At 39.4% G+C, this 24291-nt stretch overlaps 1 protein-coding gene across 3 annotated transcripts in view; it reads left to right on the forward strand.

The window, feature by feature from the left end:
- SH3KBP1 (SH3 domain containing kinase binding protein 1) overlaps window positions 1–24291 on the forward strand; it is a 231594-nt gene that overhangs the window by 21574 nt on the left and 185729 nt on the right. For 2 of the 3 annotated variants that reach the window (XM_074158585.1, XM_074158578.1), the window contains exon 1: window positions 7268–7417. In XM_074158585.1, the coding sequence (XP_074014686.1) occupies window positions 7397–7417 (21 nt within the window). In that variant the 5' untranslated portion in view covers window positions 7268–7396. Of the gene's footprint in view, window positions 1–4373; window positions 4532–7267; window positions 7418–24291 lie in introns of those variants that run through there. The other variant, XM_074158570.1, reaches the window with a different exon arrangement.

A 24291-nucleotide genomic window follows, 5' to 3' on the forward strand; every position in this document is an offset into this window, starting at 1 on the left:
CAGAGAGAATGTCTATGTGTGCACGGATGAGGTTAGGAAAGCCAAGACCCACCTGGAGTTGAATGTGGTGAGAGATGTTGTTGTGGGTTAACCTCAGTGGGCATCTCAGCCCCATGCAGCTGCTTGCTCACTCATCCCCAGTGGGATGGGGAAGTGAAATGAAAGAATAGAAGTGAGAAAACCTGTGGGTTGACATAAAGGCAGTTTAATAGGTAAAGCAAATGGTGCATGTGCAAGCTAAAATAAGGAATTCATTCACTATTCTCCATCGGCAGGCACGTGTTTAGCCATCTTCTGGAAAGCAGGGCTTCATCAAATGTAACGATGACTTGGGAAGACAAATGCCGTAACTCCAAATATACCATCGTTCCTCCTTCGTCCCCATAGCTTTTATTGATGAGCACAACATCATATAGTATGGAATATCCCTTTGGTCAATTGGGGTCAGCTGTCCTGCCTGTGTTCCCCCCCAGCTTCTTGTGCCCCCTCAGCCTGCTCACTGTTGGGGCAGCGTGAGAAACAGAAAAGGCCTTGAGACTGTGTAAGCACCCTTCAGCAATAGCCAAAACATCCCTGTGTTATCAACACTGTTTTGGTCGCAAATCCAAAACAGCACCATGTGGGCTGCTATGAAGAAAATTAACTCTGTCCTAGATGAAACCAGAAAAGATGTGTAAAACAACAAGAAAGGCCTCTAGGGGCACATGAGCAGCAAGAGGAAGACTGGGAAAAGTGTAGGCCTGCTGCTGAATAGGAATGAGGGCCTTGTCACAGATGTACTTAATGCCTTACTCACCTCTCTTTAATAGTAATCCCAGGACCCTGAAACCAGTGGGAAAGTGCAGAGCAAAGCAGACCTACCCTGAGTGGAGGTCAATCAGGTTAGAGAATATTTAAAGAAACTGGACATGTGCAAAGCCGTGGCCCTGATGAGGTATGTGCTGAGGGAGACAACCAATATCGGGAGACCACTCTTGATAGTCTTTGAAAGGTCATCCTGATTGGGAGAGGTTCCTTAAAATTGGAAGAATGCAAATGTAACTCCTGTCATCAAGAAGAGTAAGAAGCCTCCTTTTTGCTGAGAATGACAGGCTGGTCAGCTTCATGTTGACCCCTTTGGAGGTGATGGAGCAAATAATCCTGGAAGCTATTTACAAACATATGAAAGACAAGAAGCTGGCTGGGAGTCATCAGCATGGATTTATGAAGAAGTCATGTCTGAGCAATCTGTTAGCCTTCTATGATGAGATCACTGACTTGGTGGAGGAGGGGAGGGCAGTGGATGTTGTTTACATTGACTTCTGCAAAGCTTTTGCCACTGTCTCCAGCATCTTCCTTATTGTTAAACTGATGAAGTGGAGAATAGATAAAGGGACAGTGAAGTGGACTGAAAGCTGGTCACTGGCAGTGTGCTGCAGGGGTGGATAACTGCTGACAGGGCTGGTGCTGCTCAGCATCTTCACTAATGACCTGGATGATAGGGCAGAGTGCACTCTTGGCAAGTCTGGGCTGGGAAGAGTGTTTGACTCACCAGAGGCTTGCGCTGCCATTCAGAGAGGCCTCAACAGGCTGGCGAAATGGGCTGACAGGATCCTCATGAACAAAGGGAAATGCTAAGTCCTGCACCTGGAGAAGAATAACCTCAGGCTGAGTAGCTTGAAAGGAGTTTTGGGGAGAAGGACCCCAGGGATCCTGGTAGACATCAAGTAGACCACAAGGCAGCTACATGTGCTTGTGACAAAGGCAGCTTCTAGCTTCCTGGGCTGTGTTAGGCAGAAGACTGGCAGGAGGGAGGTGATCCTTCTCGTCTTCTCCATTCTGCTAAGGCACACCTGGAGAGTGGTGATCCTTCTCTTCTCCGTTCTGGTGAGGCACACGTGGAGAGTGGTGATCCTTCTCCTCTTCTCCGTTCTGGTGAGGCACATCTGGAGTGTGGTGTCCAGTTCTGGGTTCTCCTGTATGAGAGATGGGGATACTGAAGTCAGTCTGGTGAAGGGCTGTAAAGAGGCTCTCCTCAGATGCTCCAGTCCCTCAATCATGAGGGAGATTGGACTGTTTAGCCTGGAGAAGAGAAGACTCAGGATGATGTTATCAATGAATGTGTGATGTGGTAAAGTAACGAAAGTGGAGCCAGAGTCTTCTTGACAGTCGACAATGAAAGGATTAGAGGCAGTGGGCACAAACTGAAATACAGAAAAATCCATTTAAGCATAGGAAAACCTTTTTAATTTTAAGAGTGATTGAACATTGGAATTTCCATCCTTAGAGATATTCAAAACCTGGCTGCATAAGGCCTTGATGAACCTGCGCTTTAGCTGTCTCTGCTTTGAATAAGGAGGTTTGGACTAGGTGGTCTACAGAGGTGACTTCCAACCTCAAATGTTGTGTGATTTGAGTAGTGGTTGTATACTACTTGCAAGCTGATGATATATGGAGGACCGCCAATGGCTGTCCTGGGGCCTGTTCTGTTTAACATCTTTGTCAATTACTGGAGAAGGCAGTGGAGTGCACTCTCTGTGCACTGTCTGTGGTTGATATGAAATAGGTGGAACAGTTAACATGCTAGAGTAGAGGGACCTGAGGCTAGAGGAACTCTGATTGTCCAGCTTGGAGAAAATGGGAGGTCCTAATAACAGTATTACAGTACCTACAGGGAGGTTATCAAGAAGGTGGAGTCACAGTAGTGCATAGTGAGACAAGACCAATGGACATAAATTGGAAAAAGAAAGGTTCCAATGGACGGTAGAGAGAAAACTTTTCTTGCAGTCAAGCAGTGGAGCAGGTTGCCTTGCATGCCCTACCCCTGACCTTGGAAGTTTTCAAGATCCACGTGGACAAAGCCCTGAGCTTGAATGATTCTGATTTTTCATTTAAGTTTCAGTGATGAATTTTTTCAAGTTCTGTTTGCATGTCAGCTTGTACTGTGTGGTGCCACACTTTCTCTTTTGCTGTTCATTATGTAGTTTAGCAGGCCTCTTCTCAACTGGTTTTATAATGTTTTGGGGCTTCACGGAGAAGCAGTAGATGAATATTATCAACCATAGTCTTGTGCCTGGGATGTATCCGAAAGTCAGAGCGTTCTTTTAGCGATGACTTGCAGGCTCTGGGGGAGGGAGGAAGATGTTCAGCATTGTGTCAGTGTGACATTTTGGGGGTGGAAAGGAATAACTCTGCTTTCCTGTCAACTTAATTCAATTTAGTCTTCAGTGCTGCTGTTATTTAGGCAGAACCTTTTTACTGTCTGTGATGTAATGGTTAGCTTTGCTCTGTGAGCTGTATTGCCTGTTTGCTGGCCACATCTTGCAAGGTTTACACAGCACAGTCATTTGTGCGGAAAGCAGATGCCTATTACTAGTTCTCATTCTGCTGTTTCGATAGTTGAAGTGCTAAATGTTTGGTGGAACCTCCTGGGGCATGGTTTTCCGCTGAAGAAAACAGGACTAAGGCTTTATAAATATGGCGACCCTTGACCTTGCCAATTGGACTCCTCCTAGTAGATATTTGATAGACCACTAAATACAACTGTGGCTTCCGTATTTGAATACTCCATGTCTATTATTTTTGGTTCTCCAAAGGATTTTTTCTGTCTTTATGACTTCTTTAATTCTCTAAGGAACTTTGTTGTTTTGAGGGACGGAGAGTCCTCCCAGGAAAAGACAAAGATATACCATGTAATGCATCAAGCTTATAACACATCTCTGTCTGATAACAGACATTCAGAGCAGTAGGAGCATTTAATCTTCAGATCCTCTGATGCATAATCACAAGTGAAAGTAAATTTTTCTCCCTTTGGTGAAATCCTGTGAGAGCATGTTCATGCAGCAAAGCTTTGCATTTCTGTATAAACAACAGTGAAACTCAGCATGATGCAAAAAATTCTTGCTAAATACTCTTTAGGTTAATAGTGATGCATTAAGCATCCCAAGCCAATGCACTTACTTTGCTAATGAATTTGAGAACCTTTCCAGAAATAAAATGCTTTAGAAGTCTCATGAACAAAAGCTAAAATATTGTCCAAGAAATAAAAATAAACGTTGTAATGCTGCCAGAGTAGATACCGCTGAAATACCATAAAGTAATTTCCTTTAAACAGTAAAGAAGAATGCATGCCATTTGTTGCCTTAACCATGATGGACATTCCTGCGTTTTTTTAGTTGTTTTTTTTTTTTTCCCCTTTGTCCTCTCTGTAGCAGTTACCCCAGTTACCCACAAAATATTACCATTACATATTGCCTATTTTATGTGCTCTATTGGTTAAACCGAATGTATTACTTTAACTGAGAATATATAATTGGATTGGTGTTTTCTTATTCCTCTCAAAGGCATGAAAACTTAAATGCCAATAATTATGCATACCTGTGTTTCTCTTTCAGTGGAGGCGATAGTGGAGTTTGACTACAAAGCTCAACATGATGATGAGCTGACGATCACTGTCGGTGACATAATCACCAATATAAAGAAAGATGATGGAGGCTGGTGGGAAGGACAGCTCAAAGGCAGAAGAGGTTTGTTCCCTGACAACTTTGTAAGAGTGAGTACAAAGTGGAACTGTTCTCGTGTTGTGTGTATACGTTTTGTGTACTGTGCTGTTCATACTAAATATCAGCCTTTATATCATAATATTTCTTATATCCAAACCCATAATATATTGCACTACAATGTTCTATTGAGGCTATGTTACAAAGAAAAAATTGCTTTCCTGGCAAAGACAATGCAGTTTTGATATACTGAAAATAAGTTACCTCTATGTTTCTCTGCTGTTCAGTGATTCTGTTTTGACTGTGTGGTCTGGGAACAAAGTGATTATTCTAGAACAACTGATATGTCATGGCATTTGTAATATTTTCTCTCCTGTGTAACTGCTACTTCTTCTCTAGAGTGCTTTCTTAGGTTTTATAGAAGCTTTTTTTTGCATAGTTATTCCTGGCTAAACTAGTTGAGAATAATTAAAGTGTATTTTTCCAGACAGTTGCCTATAAAAACTTAAAAAAAAAAAATCATTACTTCATATATCATGTAATGTACCAAATAGCTTGCAGTAATATTGGTTTTAGGAAAGCCATTCAAGGTTTTAGAAATACATATCTCTTTTTACTAGGCGTCTGTGCGTGCACATATATGTCTGCACATGTGAGACTAGCTGTTAGTACCTCTGGGCCTCCTTGATTTCTCATTGAAACCTGGGCTGCTAGTTTCTATAAAACTCAATAAACTTGGCTCTCCACTATGGAAAAGAGAGCAAGCACTACAATAAATTACATAAATAGGTTTTATGTTAATCTGTTACTACAGCTTTAGAGGATATCTGGGAATTTCCAAGTGTATAAGAATCTTTTCTTCCCCCCTTCTTTTCTTCTTATAACTGCGTGAGCCTGTTGTGTGTTTAGACATACGCACATAATGAAGTTGTTTCATTTTGCTTCAACAGCACTGCATGTGTTGAGGTAATTTGGGGAGATGGTTTGGTGGTAGACTTACTGAGCCCATAGTGGGGAGGCACATGGAAGCCTCAGGTGTTCCTGTGGGGTCAAATGTACTTGCATCCTAAGCCTTGTTCTTGACATTGCCAAGAAAAAAAAGAACAGTTCTGTCTGTCAGGTGGCAATGATTAGGAGGAATTAACAGCCTCAATGAGATGAAAGGGAGTGAAGAAGGAAAATGAATACCCTATTTCTTATTAACCTCTGAAAATCCACACTTTGGGGTAGGGGGAAGGAACTATTTTGGGACTTGTGTATTAATAATATTTTTGTGTGTGAACTCTGATGAACTGTGAAGTGGGACAAAAGCAGACTTCCTCTAAGCTTTCTCCTGGCTGATATTTGAAATTTGCTGCTGATTTTAGGAGGTGTTGGATTTAGTGTCCTAAATAAATGTGGCCTATGAATTTCTGTTATGAAAAATATCATAATTTAAGTATGAAGTCTTGCAAGCTCTTCCCCTTAGTGCCTAATGTATAAGGCTTCCTCTTTCCAAAATGACTTCAAACCATGGCATCCTGTCACATAGTTGAAAAAGAAATAGCTTTTTCTCAGTAGAAAGTTCTAAAACAATAAATGTGTTCGATTTTGTGTTCTCGTAAAATATCACTACCTTCTTTTTTGCACCCTCACCCCTGCTTTGTTTTTTTTTTTTTTAAATCAGCATCCAGGGCTGTTTTCTAAAGAACTAAATACCACATTAAATTCTTCCTCATTCTCAGTTTGAATGCAGTCAAATGTGTTTTTTATAGTTGAGCATTCCCTCTCTAAATTAGGTAACGTGCAGTGGAAAATACAAACTTCCTAAAAGTAAAGTTAGTATGTGAATATCTTGAGTGAAAAATTTTATTTTTCTTTACTTTTTCTTCTGTAAATCACCTTGTATCTGGAGAGCTATAGTCAAACATAACAGCAGTCCCATTAGAATGTTTGTTGAGCATAATAATTCTGTCCACTAAGATTATAAGTAATTGTAAACTTTCTCTTTCAGTTATCGAAAATTTTTTAACACGTGCATGCAGAGTTGAGCTCACCAGTGATCAATTCATGCCCCACTGTTATTCTGTTGTGTCAGCAAGGTAATTGAGAGGCAGGCAAAAAGGGATGCTACAGAAGAGTGGAGGAGCCAAATGCAACTCCAAATTCCCATTGCTTATCAGAATTGATTGTAAGAGTAGTTACTTGAGAAAGTTATTCAGAGCTTAAAATCACTAGTGAAATTCTTGAGGTACTTTGCATTCTGCCTTCAAGTGGAGGAAATAATTTCTTATGGAAAATAGCTTCTCCTTCCTGTGATTTGATTTGCTTTTGAATAAATTCATGACAACATTCCAAAGAAACTGTTGGGTTTTGCAAAAATTGAATGTTTGGGCTGAATTGAAACCACTGAATTATCGCAATAAAGAGGCTTGAGTGGTCTTGGCTAGCATGTGTGCATAGATTCTGAAAGTGCAGTTTGAAGAGAAAAGAGTTTGGAAGGAAAGATGTACAAATCAGAAATTAAAAAATTAGGGAAATGCAATATATTAGAATGTTTAGGAAAAGACATTAATATAAAGTGTTACTTAAGAACATTGAAAAAATATTTTTCAAGGGTTGTGATGTGGAAAAGACATTTGGAGTTGCCTGTAGCAAAAGTGCTTTTAAATTTCATGGAATAAATGCAAATTAGGAGACCATTGAAGAGGAATTGTCTGAAGACAGATGTGAGAAAGAGGAAAGGGGAGGTAGCGGTGATACGTATGCAGTACATGTGCAGTTATTTTTTTCAGGGGACTTTCACTGTGAAGAAGTTGTATCAGAGGTACTTCCTGTTCTTGAATCTGCAAAGCAACTGCTCTGAATTTTATAAATTTTCATACATAGAGACACAAAACCCCACAGATTCATACTCTTCTTATGCTCTGCAATTCAATATGCAAGGTGTAACAGAAAAGGTATTTGAAATTTCTTTTCTCTTTTCGTTTTCACTGCCTATTAGTCTGCAGCTAAGGTCGCTTGGAAGATTTTGTGGGAGAAGTTTGTCTAAATACGAGAAAATTCTTTGGTCTCTTAAAGGTCTAATTGTCAGCCTTTGTAGATATCTACTTTTTTTAGAGATAGCAATGCTGAATTTATCATAAGAAATGTGTATCTGGTTGTCATCTTTACTGCTTTCTTTCAATTTTTCAGGTAGAGAAATAGAAGTATGAGTGGAGAATTCCTGGTTGATTGTTTTACTCCTCAGTTATGCAGTTGAAAAAGAGGAGGTAGCAAGTGTGATTGCAGTGTAGTTCATTTCCATGCTATAAAGTTGGTCTTCGATACCTTTCTACCTTGAAAACTTCAACTTAAAATCTAAAATCTTTACTTTTATAACCAGAAAATGAAGTAAATGTGGATGATGTTGTAGTATTTTAGGGTTTTTAAAAACCCTGTCTCTCTGTTAGGAGACAGACAGAATGCTTTTGATTTTTATTTTCTGATCTTGTTTTAACAAACTCCTTGTCTAGCCATGCTCTGCAGTATAAAACTGTGTTTCTAAGTGTGACAGCATCTGAGACAGTTAGATTTTGCTGATAGCAGATGACGATGTAGAAAGCAGGAAACTGTGGTGCAGAGCCATCCTTGCCAGTTTTAATTTACAAACCCAATTCTATGTGGGATTGGGTGGCGTTATACTGGTAAACTGAAAGTGCTGCATGTGGCAACATTCAGACTTGTCTATACTCCAGAGGACTTGCCAATATTGCTAGTAGGATTAGGGAGGTAAACTTTAAAATTAGCAAGAAGTGTGGTGGTAGTTATTTTTGAAATTGTGGTATATAACTTGGGTTTTAGAACCAATGAAACAACAGGGGTTTTGTGTAACTGTACTGCTGCCTCAGGTCAGAACAGCAACCTGGATTTCTTGTTGTACAAGTAGAATACAATCTTTAGTGCAAATTAATTGTAGGATGTCAGGGATGTTCATTCTGAATCATACGTACATGGTGGAGATCCTTATCTGTTGCTTGTCATTTAATTTTCTTCTCTATATGTTTTCTTTGTTTGTTTTTACAAACTGCTGGTTTTCACAACCAGCCAGAGGTTGCAGGGGGTTGTGAGTGAAACACAGGGTGATTCCTTGCTGAGACCCTTGTGCTTGTTACACACCCCACATACCCTATCCATTTGTATCAGTGCTTTCCTAAAACCTTTCATAAGACCGTGCCTGTGCATGTGCAGGGGCCCTTTACAGCCATTGCTTGGCTCCAGTAAGGGAAAAGAGAATATTCCCCATGTCCCAGAGCAGTTCGGTTACTGCAGTACTTTCTGCTTCCCCAGCTCTCTGGCTGCTGCTTGGTACCCATCAGGTTGAAGAACCGACCAACCCATGTTGTCCTTCCCTCCTGCTTTACCATTGCACTCTCCGATACCGCTGTGCCTGCCTTTGCTTGTAGGGTCTTATTGCCTCCACTGCTCTCCTAAGTACTCTGAATGCTATTAATCGAGTGATTAAGTAGCCACTTCTGAAAGTTGTGACATCTGCTGAGGCACTGAGATTATATGCAGACGTAGGGAAAGCAGCGTTATTTCTGTCTGTACCTGAAAAGATAACTTGCTTCATGGGTCAGTGAATTATTATGGATTATATACTTGTTAGGAATTTGCAAATCAGTTGCTAAGCTTCTTTGTTGGAAATCTTACTAGACTATTGTCTATGTATTTTTTCTTAGGAAAAGTTTTAGATTGTGGCACCCAAACTGTTATGTCCATCTTGGGAATGAGAGCCAGGAATATTAGTTTCTTATTCCAATTTCTGGGTCTGACCACTAGACTTGTTATCCTTAGGATGAAGTACAAGAGAATATAATTGGTGAAAGAAACTTTCAGATAGGTTCCATCATGTGAAAATGTTGTCTCTTTGAGCTTTTGTTTCTGTCAACAGCAATGAAGATTTTTGTGGAGAGAAACATAGCATCATGATGCGTTGTTATTTATTATTGCTGCTGTTATTACTCTTAGAATGGTGAAAGCAAAACTAGTGAAACAAAGTCTTTCTCCGTCTCCCAGCCGATCTCCCCCACAAAGACACAGATCCACCGAGATGGTCTTGTACCAGTCAATAATCTCTGACTTGGCAGGGTTCACTTTTCAAAGGGAATTCAGCACAGAGCAGCAGCAGCAGCAGCACTCTGGGCTGTCCTGGATGCCCAGGGCATGATTACAAATAATGTCACACCTCAACCTGTTCTTCTGGCTTCAGAGGAGGTGGGGGAGCTCCCAGTGAGGCAGCTGCCCTGGGTGTTTGGCCTGGAAGTGATGTGAGACTCCCCGGCAGCGACAGAGGCTCCTTCCTATTCCCAGTCACAGGGAACTGGTGATCTTCTCATCCGAATGGGAAGGGCGCTGTGCTCATTGCAGTCAGGAGAATGGATCCCGTATGTTTGTCATGGGGGCAAGTGTGGTGTTGGCTGTCCTGTGGTGATCAGTTTGCTGGATATATTTTGGTGCCAGGCTTTGAGAGGGGGATTACTGGGGGGAGAGGGAAACAGAGAGGAAATGAGGAAATAAGTGTTGTTCTTTGGGGCTGTCAGCTGTTGGATGTTTTGTGGAAACCAGCGTGTGAATGTTTTGGGAACTATGCAAAAGTGAGAGGGTTTTAAATGCGTGTGGCAGTCATGTAGTGTACGTATGGTAATGTGAAACTAAAGTGTTAAGGTTTTTACTAGCTTTTAGAGACTAGTACTTTATATTGCAACAAGTTATTAGTAAAAAGTAATCTTCTGAAAAGGCAGTAGTTTAATTGTAATTATATATTGTTAGAACTGGTGAAAATTTAAGAGTTGGAAAACAAAATGTATTGCATTTCTTTAATATGCATTGTAATTGCTGATGTTTAAACAAAAACATAAACAGAAATATTCTTGTTTAAATATACTTAATACTGCATCACTGATAGAGTTCAGTGTAGGTAGTATAAAGTGATATACTAATGAGACTCAATTATGTCCTCTTTTTTCTCAGGTTTGTCTTTTGTGTTCTTAAGAAAACCTCAGTAGAGTATTTATGTTTAAAATATGCAGCTGTTTAAATTGAAAAAAAAAAAGCTACAATTTTATGCTAAAAAAGGAAACCAAACACTTTTTTTTTTTTTTTTTTTTCTCCTTCCTGAGTCTCCAAGCCATGAGGAGGAAGAGAACCAAATCAGAGACTGAAACAAGGACCAAACGTACTATCTGGAAGTTATATTTTCAAACATATAACTTCTTTGGAGCTGCAATATCATAATTCTTTAAAGCAGCTTCAATTTCTTCAGAACTTATATATTATTATTTGGAACTGTGTGGTACACCAGGAAGTCAATGTGGTTTTGCCAATAGCCTCTTAAAGTAGTTTCCATAAGGATTTATAGAATTGGCAGGATTAGATGGTTGACAGCATTACTCTAACCTAGTCCTATAAGGTTGGGAGGCAAAGAGGTGTTCTGACCTTATACTTTCTCTTCCCTGAAGTCAGTTTCTTTTTCCCCTCTTTTATTTTTTTTTTTTCTTCCCTGGCAGCTTTCCAAGCTCCAGATGTTTTTATTTTCTCTGTAGCTTGTTTGTGTGTGGGTGGGTATGTTAGTAATCCATGTATTTTGGTCTGATTAATTTTTACACTTGTTCTTGGAATTGTTTTACTGTTGGAGCAGGCTGCTGTGAGAAACTCTTCTCTGTAGGTAAAATTTTCAGAGGTGCTTAGCAGTATTTGCATACAAATGGCTTGAAAAAAGTACTTCTACAGTTTTGGATTTACAGACAGTATAGCTGTGTACCTGATTTTTCCCAACAGGAGCAATAACCTTGGTACAAAAAACACAAGCTCCTAGAAACTGAACTGCAGTTCAGTCCCACTGCTGTTTGAAGCAAGTATGAGAATACTTGTTGATATTTCCACCTTTCTTGCAATTTAATTACGTAGCCCTGAGATGGACTCCTTCAACTTCAGGAAACAATATTTGATGTTTTTTATGTTTGTTTGCAAAAAAGGGTATAAGAGAAACAGTATTCTGGATGCCTGTACTGTAACTGCAGCATTTAATCATCTAGTAATTGTGAAGAGTTGTGCTTGCATTCAAGCTTAGTCTGACAAATGTTACATTTACTCCATTAGAGCGATCCAGCCTGTATCCTGACTACATCTACCAGTTTGTATTACTTAAATGTTAAGTAACATTAACGGTAAGTAAGAACGAAGATGGGACCAAGAGGGACATGTGGGAAAAAGAAAGATATCGGGGATTTTAAGACTAGCTGTTCTAACTGATGCTGTAGTGATACTGTTTGCTTCTGAATATTCCTTTCCTGATCAAACACAGTAATTATATGTGTGTGTGTGTGTGAGGGGTGTTTAGCAATATTGATTTTTTTTATTTGTTTGGGGTTTCTTTGTTGTATTTCGGTTTTACTTGTATGTACAGAAGTGTTTTTTTTTCTGAAATATCATGTGTAGATCATTTAACACCTTTCAAATAACAGCTTTCATGCTTTTATAAAGTGCATATCAACTGAAATGGCAAACTTATTTGCACTATTTGCTATTGGAAGTAGTATTTGACTAATTAGGTATCTTTGTATTCAGTGTCTGTCAGTGCTGCAATTCCCTGCTAGAATCTTCTGGGAAGTATTTGGGAAACTGGTGGTGGAGATGGAGTCCTTAAAGTGTTCCCCATCTCCTGCTATCATCTAATTATTTACTCTACTAGAATTTCACTGGTGCTGTTAGTGAAATTATAATATGACAGAGTATATTAGAGCAGTTTAGGTTTACGATCAGCACATGTTGTTCTCTTCAGAGTTGGAAAGAGACGAGTATATGTGAGTCTCTTAATCCTCATTTTTTGGCTCTGTTACAGCCATATGAAATATATTATTGTTTATATATAGACACTGTAGTCATGCAGTTACCCTTGGGAAAGACAAAGGTGCAAGTAAACTACCATCATGTAATAGGATGAGTTATTTACTCACTCTGACTTCAAAGTCCTTCTTCAGTGATAGATACTTAGTGCCAATGGTTGTGATGGGAGGTGGTGAGGGATGAAGGGAAGAAACAAGTAGAGCATACATTTTTAAAAATAACATTGGTACCTCCTACCCAGGCAGAGGGAACAAGGCAAACCTGTCATCTTTACAGAAGGTGGTAATGACTTCTGCTTTTATTGATTTTTATTTATTTTTTTTTTTAACCCCACTGGAAATATTAAGAGCAATAAATGTATCACAAGTCATTCAAGACTGTACAAGGTGTTGAGTGTACATATCTGCTGCTTCGCAAAACCTTGATTTCTTCATTTCCTACTGCATGGTGATTCACTGCACCCTTTGAAAGATTAGTACTCCTTCTTCCAGAGAGCTTGCATTTGCCTTCCCAGAGGCTATAGGCCAGTATTATCAAAAACCCTGATTAAAAACACCCTTCCAACAGAAACCATCTCTAAACCAGAAACTTCTTTCATAACTTTCATGATTTCTTATGGTTACAAGTTACTGCCATTGTTTTGGCTGGTTCATGATTAGCAGCTTAGCTAAGCCTTAGTTTTCCTTTTAGACATGCTTAGGTGAGTTTAGGCGGTCTGATTTATCTGTCTGTATTTACTTATTACTTGATAGCAGAAAGCAAATGAAACTCCTTTTTATCCTTTTGGCTGAAAATTATCTTCTTCCTACTTAGAGCCAAGAGCATCATGTCCTCCAGCTTTCCTTTGCTACCTGTGTTTATCAGCTTTTGGGTTGATTCAAGGTTTTTTTGGTTCTTTTTTTTTCCCTCGCCCCAAGCTTCCTTATCATGCTGCCCCCAGGACCCAGCCAGCATGCAAGCAGACTATCCATCTTACTTCATGTTGCTGTCGTGTTGTCTGCATTACGTGGCTGTGACGCTGTAGAGACGTGGCTCATACACTGTCGTCAGTCATTGCCAAATGACTGCGCCAATGAAAACCTAATAACTATAGATAGAAAAAGGTAAGATGCAAATCTTAGTGTTCTAGAACTTTATCCTTCCCTAATATCCTGTGTCTCAAGTTTATTCTACAATCAAGCACAAAGACAAAGCGTAAACTATTCCTTATTTCAAAGTCCTTCTAAGATGACCTGAGTTACTCTCCTGGGTTGAATTAGAGAAATATAGACAGAAAAATGCCTGTAATTCAGGACTACCATGTTAGCTGTCTCGAATAAAAAATATCTAAAATTCACCCACCAAAAACCCACATAGATGTCTCATTGTATCTTTCAGCAATTTTTTTAATGCTTTGCTTTTGTTTTAGAGGAGTCTACTTCTAAAATTTAGTTGAATATTTTCTATACAATTTGTTTCATGGAAAAAAGTACTTGTAAGTGGAACTACCTGAAATGTACTGTTGTGCATGTACAAAAGGATATATGCTCAGTTGTTTTCCTCTGTCCTCACACAGCTTCTTCATTTGGCGACCTTCAGTCAATTTGTAATGCTCTGTGGTGTACTTTTGTCTGTTTGCCTTTCTCTGACTCTGTGGGATCTCTACTTTCAAACTGAAAGCACCTGAAGGCTTATGGTCATGAATTTGAGTTGATCAGTTCTCAGATTGTCACAAATCTAAAGTCCTGGAAGGAGTTAGGATTTGTGTTAGCTTGCTGTGAGATATTGCCTGTATTCCCTGTAGAAGGAAAGATAATGTGTACTTTGAAACCTCCTTAAGTGAACAGCTGAGGGCAGATCCTTTAAAAACTATTGTACAGAAAGAACTTCCTTGTACAAGTAGTTCAATGAAGTTTATGGAATGACTAGGAGGATGCAACTGCTTGCATGCACCGATTCTTCCAGGACTGAGCATTTCATAGCCCTTAATGGCTCCGTGGTTCTGCATAGAAAACTTTCCAATTTCTGTATTGTGAGCCCATGTTTTTAGTGGGTCATTTGAACTTCTGCAGCCTTTCAGATAATGTGAAAATTTTTTAAAGAATCTAGGCAAACTCCGTGGTGGACGTCAGACGAAAATTTGAGTAAGTGGAGGGAGAGGAATGCCTCATTGAACTGTAAAATAAAAGCTCTTTTTTAAAAATATAATCCCTTTTAAAATGTTTTCAGCAATACATGTTTGTGCATGTAGTAGACGTGTAGTGTATGTTGTGGTATGCAGAAATAGACATTAGGTCTAAAATCAAAACGTACAAGTTAAGGTACCAGAAATTACTTTTAAAGGGACTTTTATTTTACAAAACAGAGAAAAAGAAAGGAGATATATTCTGTGGAGTCATTGTTTCCTCACTAAGCAATTTTATAATGCTGATCTTCTATATGTGAAACAGTTTTTACAAGGAAGTACAATGTGTGTTGCTGGCCCTTCTGAACCTTGGTGACACTTGCAGTGATGCTCTGTAATCTTGACCCAATTTCTTTGTGCTGGAATTTTTACCTTTTCATTGTTTCCTTAATGAGGATTCGGATACTTAGAAAAGGGTAATTATTTTTTGGGGTGTTTTTAAAGTGAGTATACTCTACTCCCCAGTAGTTTGGTTTTTAAGGTTCATGTGCTTCCATTAGAAGCTGACCTTCTCTTCCCACTCCTCCAGCAGGCAACTTCTGTGTGGGTTTTATTTTCTCATGAAGTTGAAACTGGGCGTACGGTTTATGGAGTTGAAGAACAACTTCTGGGTTTCCTTGCTCATGCCTGGAGTTACTTGTAATGTGCTGGTAACCTGCCTCTCCAGTCTCTGTACCACATCCTTCTGCTGTCAAATTGCAGCTCCATGAAACTGAGCACTATAAAAAATGAGAGGAAATATTTATTAAGCTTTGTTAGAGAGTGTTTTTTTTTATTTTAAGACTGGTTATATTAGTGGAGGCTTTCTGGGTCATGCCTTTGAGCCTGTATGTACTAAAATGAGCTACTTAACTCCTACTATTGAAGCATGTATGTGGAGGGATAGATGGGAAGATGGAATTTGAGTTTTACCAACCAATACCACCAGCATTTGCTAATTAGTGCTAACATATGTATTTGTTTCCTACTGATGTTTTCAGGCGTTCATAAAGCAAAAACAGGATTTGCAGGGAGAGGCTAATTACTATCTCTTACTAGATTGTGTTGTTGGAAAAATTGACTAGGCTCCCAGACTCAGTATCTTCTCATCAGATCTGACAACAAGCAACAAAATTAAAGATAAATACTGGCTACAGGCAATTATTTTTAGTTAAGGCCAATTAATATTGGCTGGTTAGACAGCTTGAAAGAAAAGGGAAGTTTGCATCGTTGGAGCATGATACATAGTAACAGGAAGAGACCTGAACTTGAAACAGCATTATTACTGCTGTGCTGCCATTATACCGATATCATCATTTTATTGAACTTCGCCTCAAATTAGTGAGTTTTGCATTCCTGCTGCTCTCAGGGAAATGCACATAAATAAGACTTGTGAAAAGGTGTCACAAGTGACAATTTAGTGAAAACATAGAGTGATTAAGTACAAGTGCTTTCCTAGGCATATGAAAATTACATCGGTGTTTTAGTAATTGTCCCATAAAGATCATTTGGTGCCACCAACAGACCTCCTTGATTTTTTTGTGATGTTAACAGTCGCCACTTAAAATATTTCTTCTTCTGTTCTGAATGTGTGTGCCTTTCAATGAGAACAGTTAATGGTGTAAATATTATCTGCTGCAAAAATCCATAGCATAAGATAACATCAAACCAAATTGTTCTTTGTAAACATTATGAATAAGCAGCCTCAGTTGCTACAGGTGCTTGCATCTGTCTTGTTCTGTCTGTAGCATTGTTCTTTCATGGTTATAGGAGTGTTAGTGTAATGTATTGTCAGAGCGCTTCTGCTATGAAGCAGCTATACAGCTAAGCTGTGCTTCACGGATGTCTAGTAAACCCCTGTACAGCAAGCAAACAGGCTGTGCCAGTAAAAGCTCAATCAGTTAAACCAGTTTAGCTACATAAGCCAGTGGTAGGGCTTCTGCCGGTTCAGTTACAAATCACACCTGCCAGTCTTCCTGTTCCAACTAATCTGGTAGAAGTCTACAAGTAGGTACCATTTTAGGAAATTCCACTTTGTTTTTTTTCTAGCATATATAACATATTGTTGCAATGTAGTCTCTTCCTTTTTTCCCTTTCCCTTTTGCATCTTTTTTTTTTTTTTAAATTGTCTCTGAGGAATTTGCTGCTGTGCCTCTTAGTTAGCGGGTTAGGATATCAATAGTTAGTCTAGGATATCGTTATTAGCCACCTGCCTCCTTACTTGATACATTTTCTGTACTCTTGGAACACAGAAGAGAATTTTAAGATTTGAATTCTGTGAGTGGAATTACAGAGTAGTTAGTATGCAGATATTACTTTCAAGTGGAAGGGCTAGAAGTGCTATGATAGTGGTAGTTGTGTAAGATACTAGAAGAGTATTTAAGATCCAAAAAATTGTTGCTTTATCATAAAACACAAGCATGAACTCTGTTTTTGTATTCAACTGTTAGCAGATAAGACAACTAGAAAGAAGTGATTTAACAGTTTCTTAGTGTTTTTAAGCAAAAGGGGTACTTACAGAGTGTCTGGAAAAGCTTCTTTAAGATGAAGCCATAATAAGCTAACTCTGCTGTACAGACCATCACAGGAAACATAGCGCACCGAGTGACATTGTTTAAAATGCTAATGAAGCGTTTCCGTGCACTGCAGAAACCGTAGTTATGCAAGCACAAAACTGAAGTTGTGTTCAGTGGTGTGTTACTGTGCAGCTCCTCTCTGCTGGGTGCACTTACATGCAGAGAGAAGAGCTGTGCAGCTTGTACTGTGTTAGAGTGCTTTCACACATGTAGTAAGGATGAAGATATCACTAAGCAAAGTTTGAGGAAGCATAAGTTTGATCAGGAAAGAAACAGAGATTTACAGAGGAAAAGACATCGTGGAAATGGGCACAGGGCAGACTACCTAAATTCAGGCATCTCTGACAGTGTTGGGAAAAACGGTGCTATATTATCTGCTGGCTACATGGTGGATTATATGGGGTCTTCTCTAGAGCCTTGTTTACATCCTGCTTCTAGCCTGTACTGTTTCCTTCCTTTTGCTGTTTCCAACTTAACCTGTTAGAAATTGTTCTCAGAAATTGTTCAGCATAATGTCTATACCTGAGTTTAGGAAAGGTAACTTCTCAGGTGTGAACTCTGCCACACTGCCTTGTGTTAAAGGTTAGTGTGGACAGATTATGATTCTTGCCAAAAGTTCTGTAATAACATAATTCCCCACAGTAAAGTTGGATGCTTTTATATATATATATATATATATAATATATGGTCTCTATTTTTTGTCTTAGAATGTGTATGTTCTGAAGAATACCTTTTAATCTGTAAGGTGGCATTTTAGTTAATGATGGCTGTCTATGAGTATTGGAATTGCTTGAATAGTTATGTCTTACATGGTTTTGTTTCTTCTCCTTGCCTTCACGTGGATGCTTGGTCTGTGTTGTGATAACTTTATTTGCAGTGTTTTGGTTTTGGGAGGCCTGTTTTACTCTGTAAATGTGTTCTGTAACCCCGGGTCCTGTTTGCTTCCACAGCACAAAGCATTCTGCACTGTCTCTGTTGTTGTTACAGCCCAGCCTGATATCTAAAAAACTAGGATTGTTATTTTCATTCATACATCATAAGGGTAAATGAATCTACCATAATGCCTAACCCAGAAGAAAATCTCAGGGGAGATTATTTCCAGAAGAAAAATGGATTTTCTCAGAAAGAACCTTGAGGAAGGCTCCTGGGGACTATCGGAAAACAAAAGTCATTCATATCTTCAAGAAAGAAAATAAGGAGAAACTGGGGTACTCAAGCCTCACGACAACCTTCTGGAAGCTATTTCTAAACATATGAAGGACAAGAAGCTGGCTGGGAGTCGTCAGCATGGATTTATGAAGAAGTCATGTCTGAGCAATCTGTTAGCCTTCTATGATGAGATCACTGACTTGGTGGAGGAGGGGAGGGCAGTGGATGTTGTTTACATTGACTTCTGCAAAGTTTTTGCCACTGTCTGCAGTATCATCCTTATTGTCAAACTGATGAAGTGGAGACTAGGTAAATGGACAGTGAGATGGACTGAAAACTGGCTCAAATGGTTGTGATCAACAGCATGAGGTCCAGCGGCCACTGGCAATGTGTTGCAGGGATGGATAATAGTGCCAGTGCTGCTCAGCATCTTCACTAATGACCTGGATGATAGGGCAGAGTGCACTCTTGGCAAGTCTGGTCTGGGAAGAGTGTTTGACTCACCAGAGGCTTGTGCTGCCATTCAGAGAGGCCTCAACAGGCTGGCGAAATGGGCTGACAGGATCCTCATGAACAAAGGGAAATGCTAAGTCCTGCACCTGGAGAAGCATAACACCAGGCTGAGTAGCTTGAAAGGAGGTTTGGGGAGAAGGACCCCAGGGATCCTGGTAGACAGTAAGTAGACTGCAAGTCGGCAACATGTGCTTGTGGCAAAGGCAGCTTCTAGCTTCCTGGGCTTCATTAGGCAGAGGATTGGCAGGAGGGAGGTGGAGAGATGTGATCCTTCTCTTCTTCTCCGTTCTGGTGAGGCACATCTGGAGTGTGGTGTCCAGTTCTGTGTTCTCCCATACAAGAGAGATGGACATACTGGAGCTAGTCTTGCAAAGGCCCATGAAGATGGTTGGGGACTGGAGCATCTGACATCTGAGGAGAGTCTGAGAGAGATGGCACTGTTTAGCCTGAGAGAGATGGCACTGTTTAGCCTGGAGAAGGCTCAGGGTGATGTTATCAATGTGTACGAATGTGTGATGTGGTGGAGTAAGGAAAGTGGAGCCTGACTCTTCTTGGCAGTCAACAATGAAAGGATGAGAGGCAGTGGGTGTAAACTGAAATACAGGAAAATCCCTTTAAGCATAGGAAAAAAATGTTTTGTTGGGAGGCAGGTCAAACAGTGGAACAGGTTGTCCAGAGATGTTGTGGAGCCTTCATCGTTGGATGTAACTAAAAGCCAATTAGACACAGCCTTGGGTACCCTTGATCCTGCTTTGAGCCAGAGGATTGGACTAAGCGTGATCTCCAGATGTGCCTTCCTGCCTTAGCCATTCTGTGGGTATGTAAAAACAATTAGTTTGATGACAGTACTTTGGCTCTATAGGGATCACTCAACTATGGAGTAGTAAACAGGAGTGTTAGTTGAAGTATGGATAATAAGACTCTGGGCCCACCTAGAAGCTGTATCTTGTGAACAAATGATGCCTTTTTTGTATAATCAAGTGAACTGTTGGTTTTAGTTTCCACTTCTAATTATAACTACCTATTTTTTCTTTCAATGAGCAGCATTTTTCACACTCCAATTAAAAATATGATGCTTTTCCAACTGCTTACACACACATGCACTTCTGCCAAGAATGAAGAAGGATATTTTAGCAACATTATGAAATTGTGATTTTTCAAGCATTTTTTTTTAACCCTAGCTTTCTGTGCATATCCCTTTCCCTCCCTTCTTTTTTTTCTCCCCATACCCACAACTTCTGAAGTGACCTCTAACTGTGAAGAGGTGAGATGTTAATTTATTACGAGTCATAAGCAGCCCTGCATGAAAGTAGGCAGCTAGAGAGAGGAGTGTCTGCATTCTGTGAAAGACAGCAATATGAGTTCAAGGTGTGACTGATGTAAAAGAACCAATGGAGGAGAGTGCTTGGAGAAAACTGCTGGAAAAACTTGCGTATGAGAAAGTACAAATATCAGAATATTAATCAACCACAAGAGACAGAGATGTTACTCTAAGTAGCTTCAATTTACACAGGAAAGAAGAAAAAGTATCTACTTAACACAGGGGGGTGTGTGTGTATATATGTATGGATTTATTTATGAATGAGAGAGCAAGTGCATGAGATGAGTTTGGAGAACTCTCTTAGTTCATAGTTCCAGTCCCCTTACTCTTGCAAGCCCAGTTTTTCACATTTGTGAAGCTTCATTGTGGTGTTGCTGTGCCCAGCGAATGCTGCTTGAGAATTTTTTTGCTCTTGTGGTTAGACATTCCTTTACACTTACCCTAACTATATTAATGGCTAGTTTTTATCACTTGCTCCTGTGCAAGTGCTCTTCTTGTGAGTTAAGATGACACTTTGGTTTTCCCTGTGGTGTTTCGTCAAACCTGTTTGCTCTTTGTACCTAAATGGCCATTAAAGGTCTTCTCTTTGCTTGAGGTACTGATGTAAGGCAGGCTGTCATTCTCTTGGGAAATACTAACACTTCTCTCCATTTTGTTTACAGCACAAGTTCACATGCTGGACAGACATGACATGATAAAGAATGATACATAGTATTCCAGATGAAGCCTCACTATTGCATTGTATGTTCGACTCGTGCTTTGACTTCGGCTCATGCATTATGCATTTAATCATTTCCTCTCGTTTTCAGTAACCTGTGAATCAGTTCATGGACCTGTATTTTTCTAACAGACTCAAAACAATGCGAGAAGCATAATCTACATTTTGTTTAGAAAAACAGATAGTAATTTTTAATACCTTTTTCTAACTAGTCTGAGTTGCTATAACCTTCTCTGAAACTTGTCCCATTATAAGAGCTGTACATTGATTATTTTGGACTTGTTCATGGCATCAAGATTGCTCTTGTCTCATTAGCTACTAGGCGTGTACTTTGGTCTTTTCTCCAAAATTGCTTTTTGCTGGCTTAATTGTGTGCCTGTGTGTGTTAATTTGTGGGCTTTATCTGTCAGCCAGTGAGCCACCTGCATGCTGCCTGGTAAGCAGGATGCAGACGGGGATGAGTTGCTCTAGTGGAGGTGTCCCTGCCCATGGCAGGGGGGTTGGAACTTGGTGATCTTTAAGGTCCCTTCCAACTCTAACCATTCTATGATTCTATGAAGTGAGCACTGGGTTTTTTGGCTACCTGAAACAGCCTCCATTTCACAGTTCCCATAGAGCCATCTTTTCTGTACAACTCTCTTACTTCTAATTATAACCTTCTCGTATGAGTTCTTACAGTCAGAGAATTCCCACACTGTAACAAGAGGAGAGAAGGATTTAATAATTTAGAGGAAAATGATTGAGTGAAAGGGAAGAGAAAGACGATTGTGGAAGACAAAAGTTGTGATGTGTATGGGGCTTTATATGCCTTTGTGGAACGATTAGAATAATTTGGCTGCCAAATGAATCATATTCCTCTTTTATCATTCATAGAGGGCTCTGCTATAAGATGGAGCCTTTGTTTGAACAAAATCTTTTTCAGACTAGAGCATTTGAGCAGCCTGTTCTGTCTTGAAGTAAAATTTATTTTCAGCAGCCATATTCTAAATGTGTTGTAACCATGTGAGTGAAATAGAGAAAGCAAAAAATCTTGCAGTCAAATTTCATCCTTGAGTTCAGTGACACTTGGCAGAGGTTGGGCCAAGATAGAAAGTTACCTAGATTACATTTGGAAATGGAATATTTGCCCCTTGGATTTGTAAACCTAGGACAAACTTGTGAGGAACTGGTACTAGGTTGGTATTGGATTTATGTCAGGAAAATAGAGGAACAGTGAAATTATAGTAGAGAAGTTGAGTGAGAATATTGTAATGACTGGGACATGCTTGCTGTTCTTGCTGTTCTGAACAGTTAAAACTGCTGACCACTGTTAAACTAGGTAGAAATAAGAAAAAAAAGAAGGGTGGAAAGAACAGCATGCAGTGTTAAGATCTCTGCTGAATTACTAGCAAGGGCTGAATTTGAGAAGGGTGTTTGAAAGGGAGTGAAGATGTAGGTTGGGGTTAAAAGGTTTGGAAAGGGCACCATAGCCCAGGCTGATATGCTGAAAAATGTAAAAAACAACAACCAACAAACAGTAAGATGAAAGTGGACTGGAGGAAATGCCGAGTAATGCTCAAACCCAATGTAACCTCTACTGTGCTTCCTTTTGCTTTCTTTTGGGTTTTTTTGGGGTGGTTTTTCTTGCATCTTCTTCCTCAATTATCACCCTTCTTAATAAGCATGTCCCTGTGGCTTTCTCGGCAGACCATAACCAGTGTCTGTAAACAACCTCTACTCCACCTGTTTCACAGAGGTTTAGTAGTAAGGCAGAGTGGCAAGGTGACAGTTGAGGGAATGCACAGGAATTTAAGAACTGGAGCACTGAGGTTAAGCAGAATGGCTCTTAGGGGCCATCCAGTAAGGCCTGCCATCTGTTGGTACAGAGGATACTAAGGTTTAATACAAGCAGTGAAGAGATCTTGGATTAAAAAAATCATATTCTGTGACAGTGTCTACTGGCAAAGACAGACAGCTGCGTTTGTAAGATTTTTGTCCTGTGGTCTTTTTAAATGTGCTATGGTGACTTTATATTGATTTCCCTCAATTAGCCTCCTTTAAAACTGCAGTCAATGGTGTAATCAAAATCAGTTCCTCTGATTTCTTTTTTTTTTTTGTTGTTGTTGTTTAACTTTTGAAAGATTCTTGCAGCTTCTCATAACAGTTACTTTGCATAGCTTTGTTTTATGGAATCTTTTATTATTAGTGGTTTGTAGTATTAGCTTTGTGGATTTGATCCAAAGCTCATGTAGTCAATTAAATAGCTCTCTTTGGATTGTGCTATTGCCAATAATAAGATACATTTCCTTCAAGTTGTACTTTTGCTTGAAAATTTTGATGTATGGCTCTCTACATGCATGTATCTCTTATCTAATTCCAGACCATACTCTGAGTTTTCTTGCAGTCTCTGAGCAAGAGCAGAAAATGCTGCAAACTCCACAGACCAATCTTGTGACTTAAAATGACAGATCTATGGGGTTTGCTTATTGTCTCTTTCTTTCTTGAAGCCTCACTCTTTTAAATTATATTAATAAGAATTAATTTTAATTGTCTAAGGACAAAACTTTTGAAGTTGAATCAGTAAAATCTGTTTTGTTGCGTTAAGGTGGGGTAGCAGAAGGTAGCCCTTGAATCTATCACCTTTGCAGAGACTGAATGCCATTGTGAATTCTTTTTCCCTGCTTTGTGGCAAGAGTGGTATTTATATCATCTTCCTTGGTTGCCTGTAAAGACGATAGTTAGTTATGACTGCTGTTTTGGATAGGCATCTCTGCAAGCGGTACCCTTGGAACCTACTGGAGACATTTCTTGTTCAAGCTGATGAATCTCTGTTCTAGAGCAACACAGCATGCCTTTGTTCCACAGTGAATTATAAATACTCTGGGCCTTAGGGCTACAAGTACTCTGCACGTTAAGAATTGAACATCTGCATTAATCCAACCTTATTTCTCCTCAATACCCAGTTAATATCTAATTAATAACTGCATTTTTTAAAGTTGTTCGTGCATTTATGTGACTTTGCATCTAAAATGTTTAGTGATACGTCTTAATATTTGCTTACAGTAAAATAGATCTGAACATTCAAGAAGGACAATCACTGAGCTTTTGCTAGATGTTTAATGGCTACTGGAGTGGCTTCTTTGACACCAGCATTTAGCCAGTCTGGTTAATACTGTTTGGTAACACTTTGAGTATAAAAGATGCTAAATAAAGCTTAATGTTCTGCTGAACAACACTACGAGTGCAGATGGCAAACAGCAGTTTCATTCTTTGTGAACTTGGACCGCTTGCACAGTGTTTGCATAAATTCAAGCACGATCTGATGCAAGGAGAAATAACATCTAGTTGTCTGTTTTCAGAGTAGCATGCCAAAAGCAAAGCCAGTAATGACAATATGTTTCTGATTTGAGTTTCAGATTTTTTTTCTTTTTGGTAAAACATGAGTGATTCAAACAACAACTTGTTTGCAAGAATATAGTGTCTCTAAAATGATCATGTAAGTAGTGTGATCATAGGATCTACTCTGTTAGCTTTATGGAGCTTGCAGA

The sequence above is a fragment of the Numenius arquata genome, chromosome 1 (genome assembly GCF_964106895.1).
Source record: "Numenius arquata chromosome 1, bNumArq3.hap1.1, whole genome shotgun sequence".
Lineage (NCBI taxonomy): Eukaryota > Metazoa > Chordata > Aves > Charadriiformes > Scolopacidae > Numenius > Numenius arquata.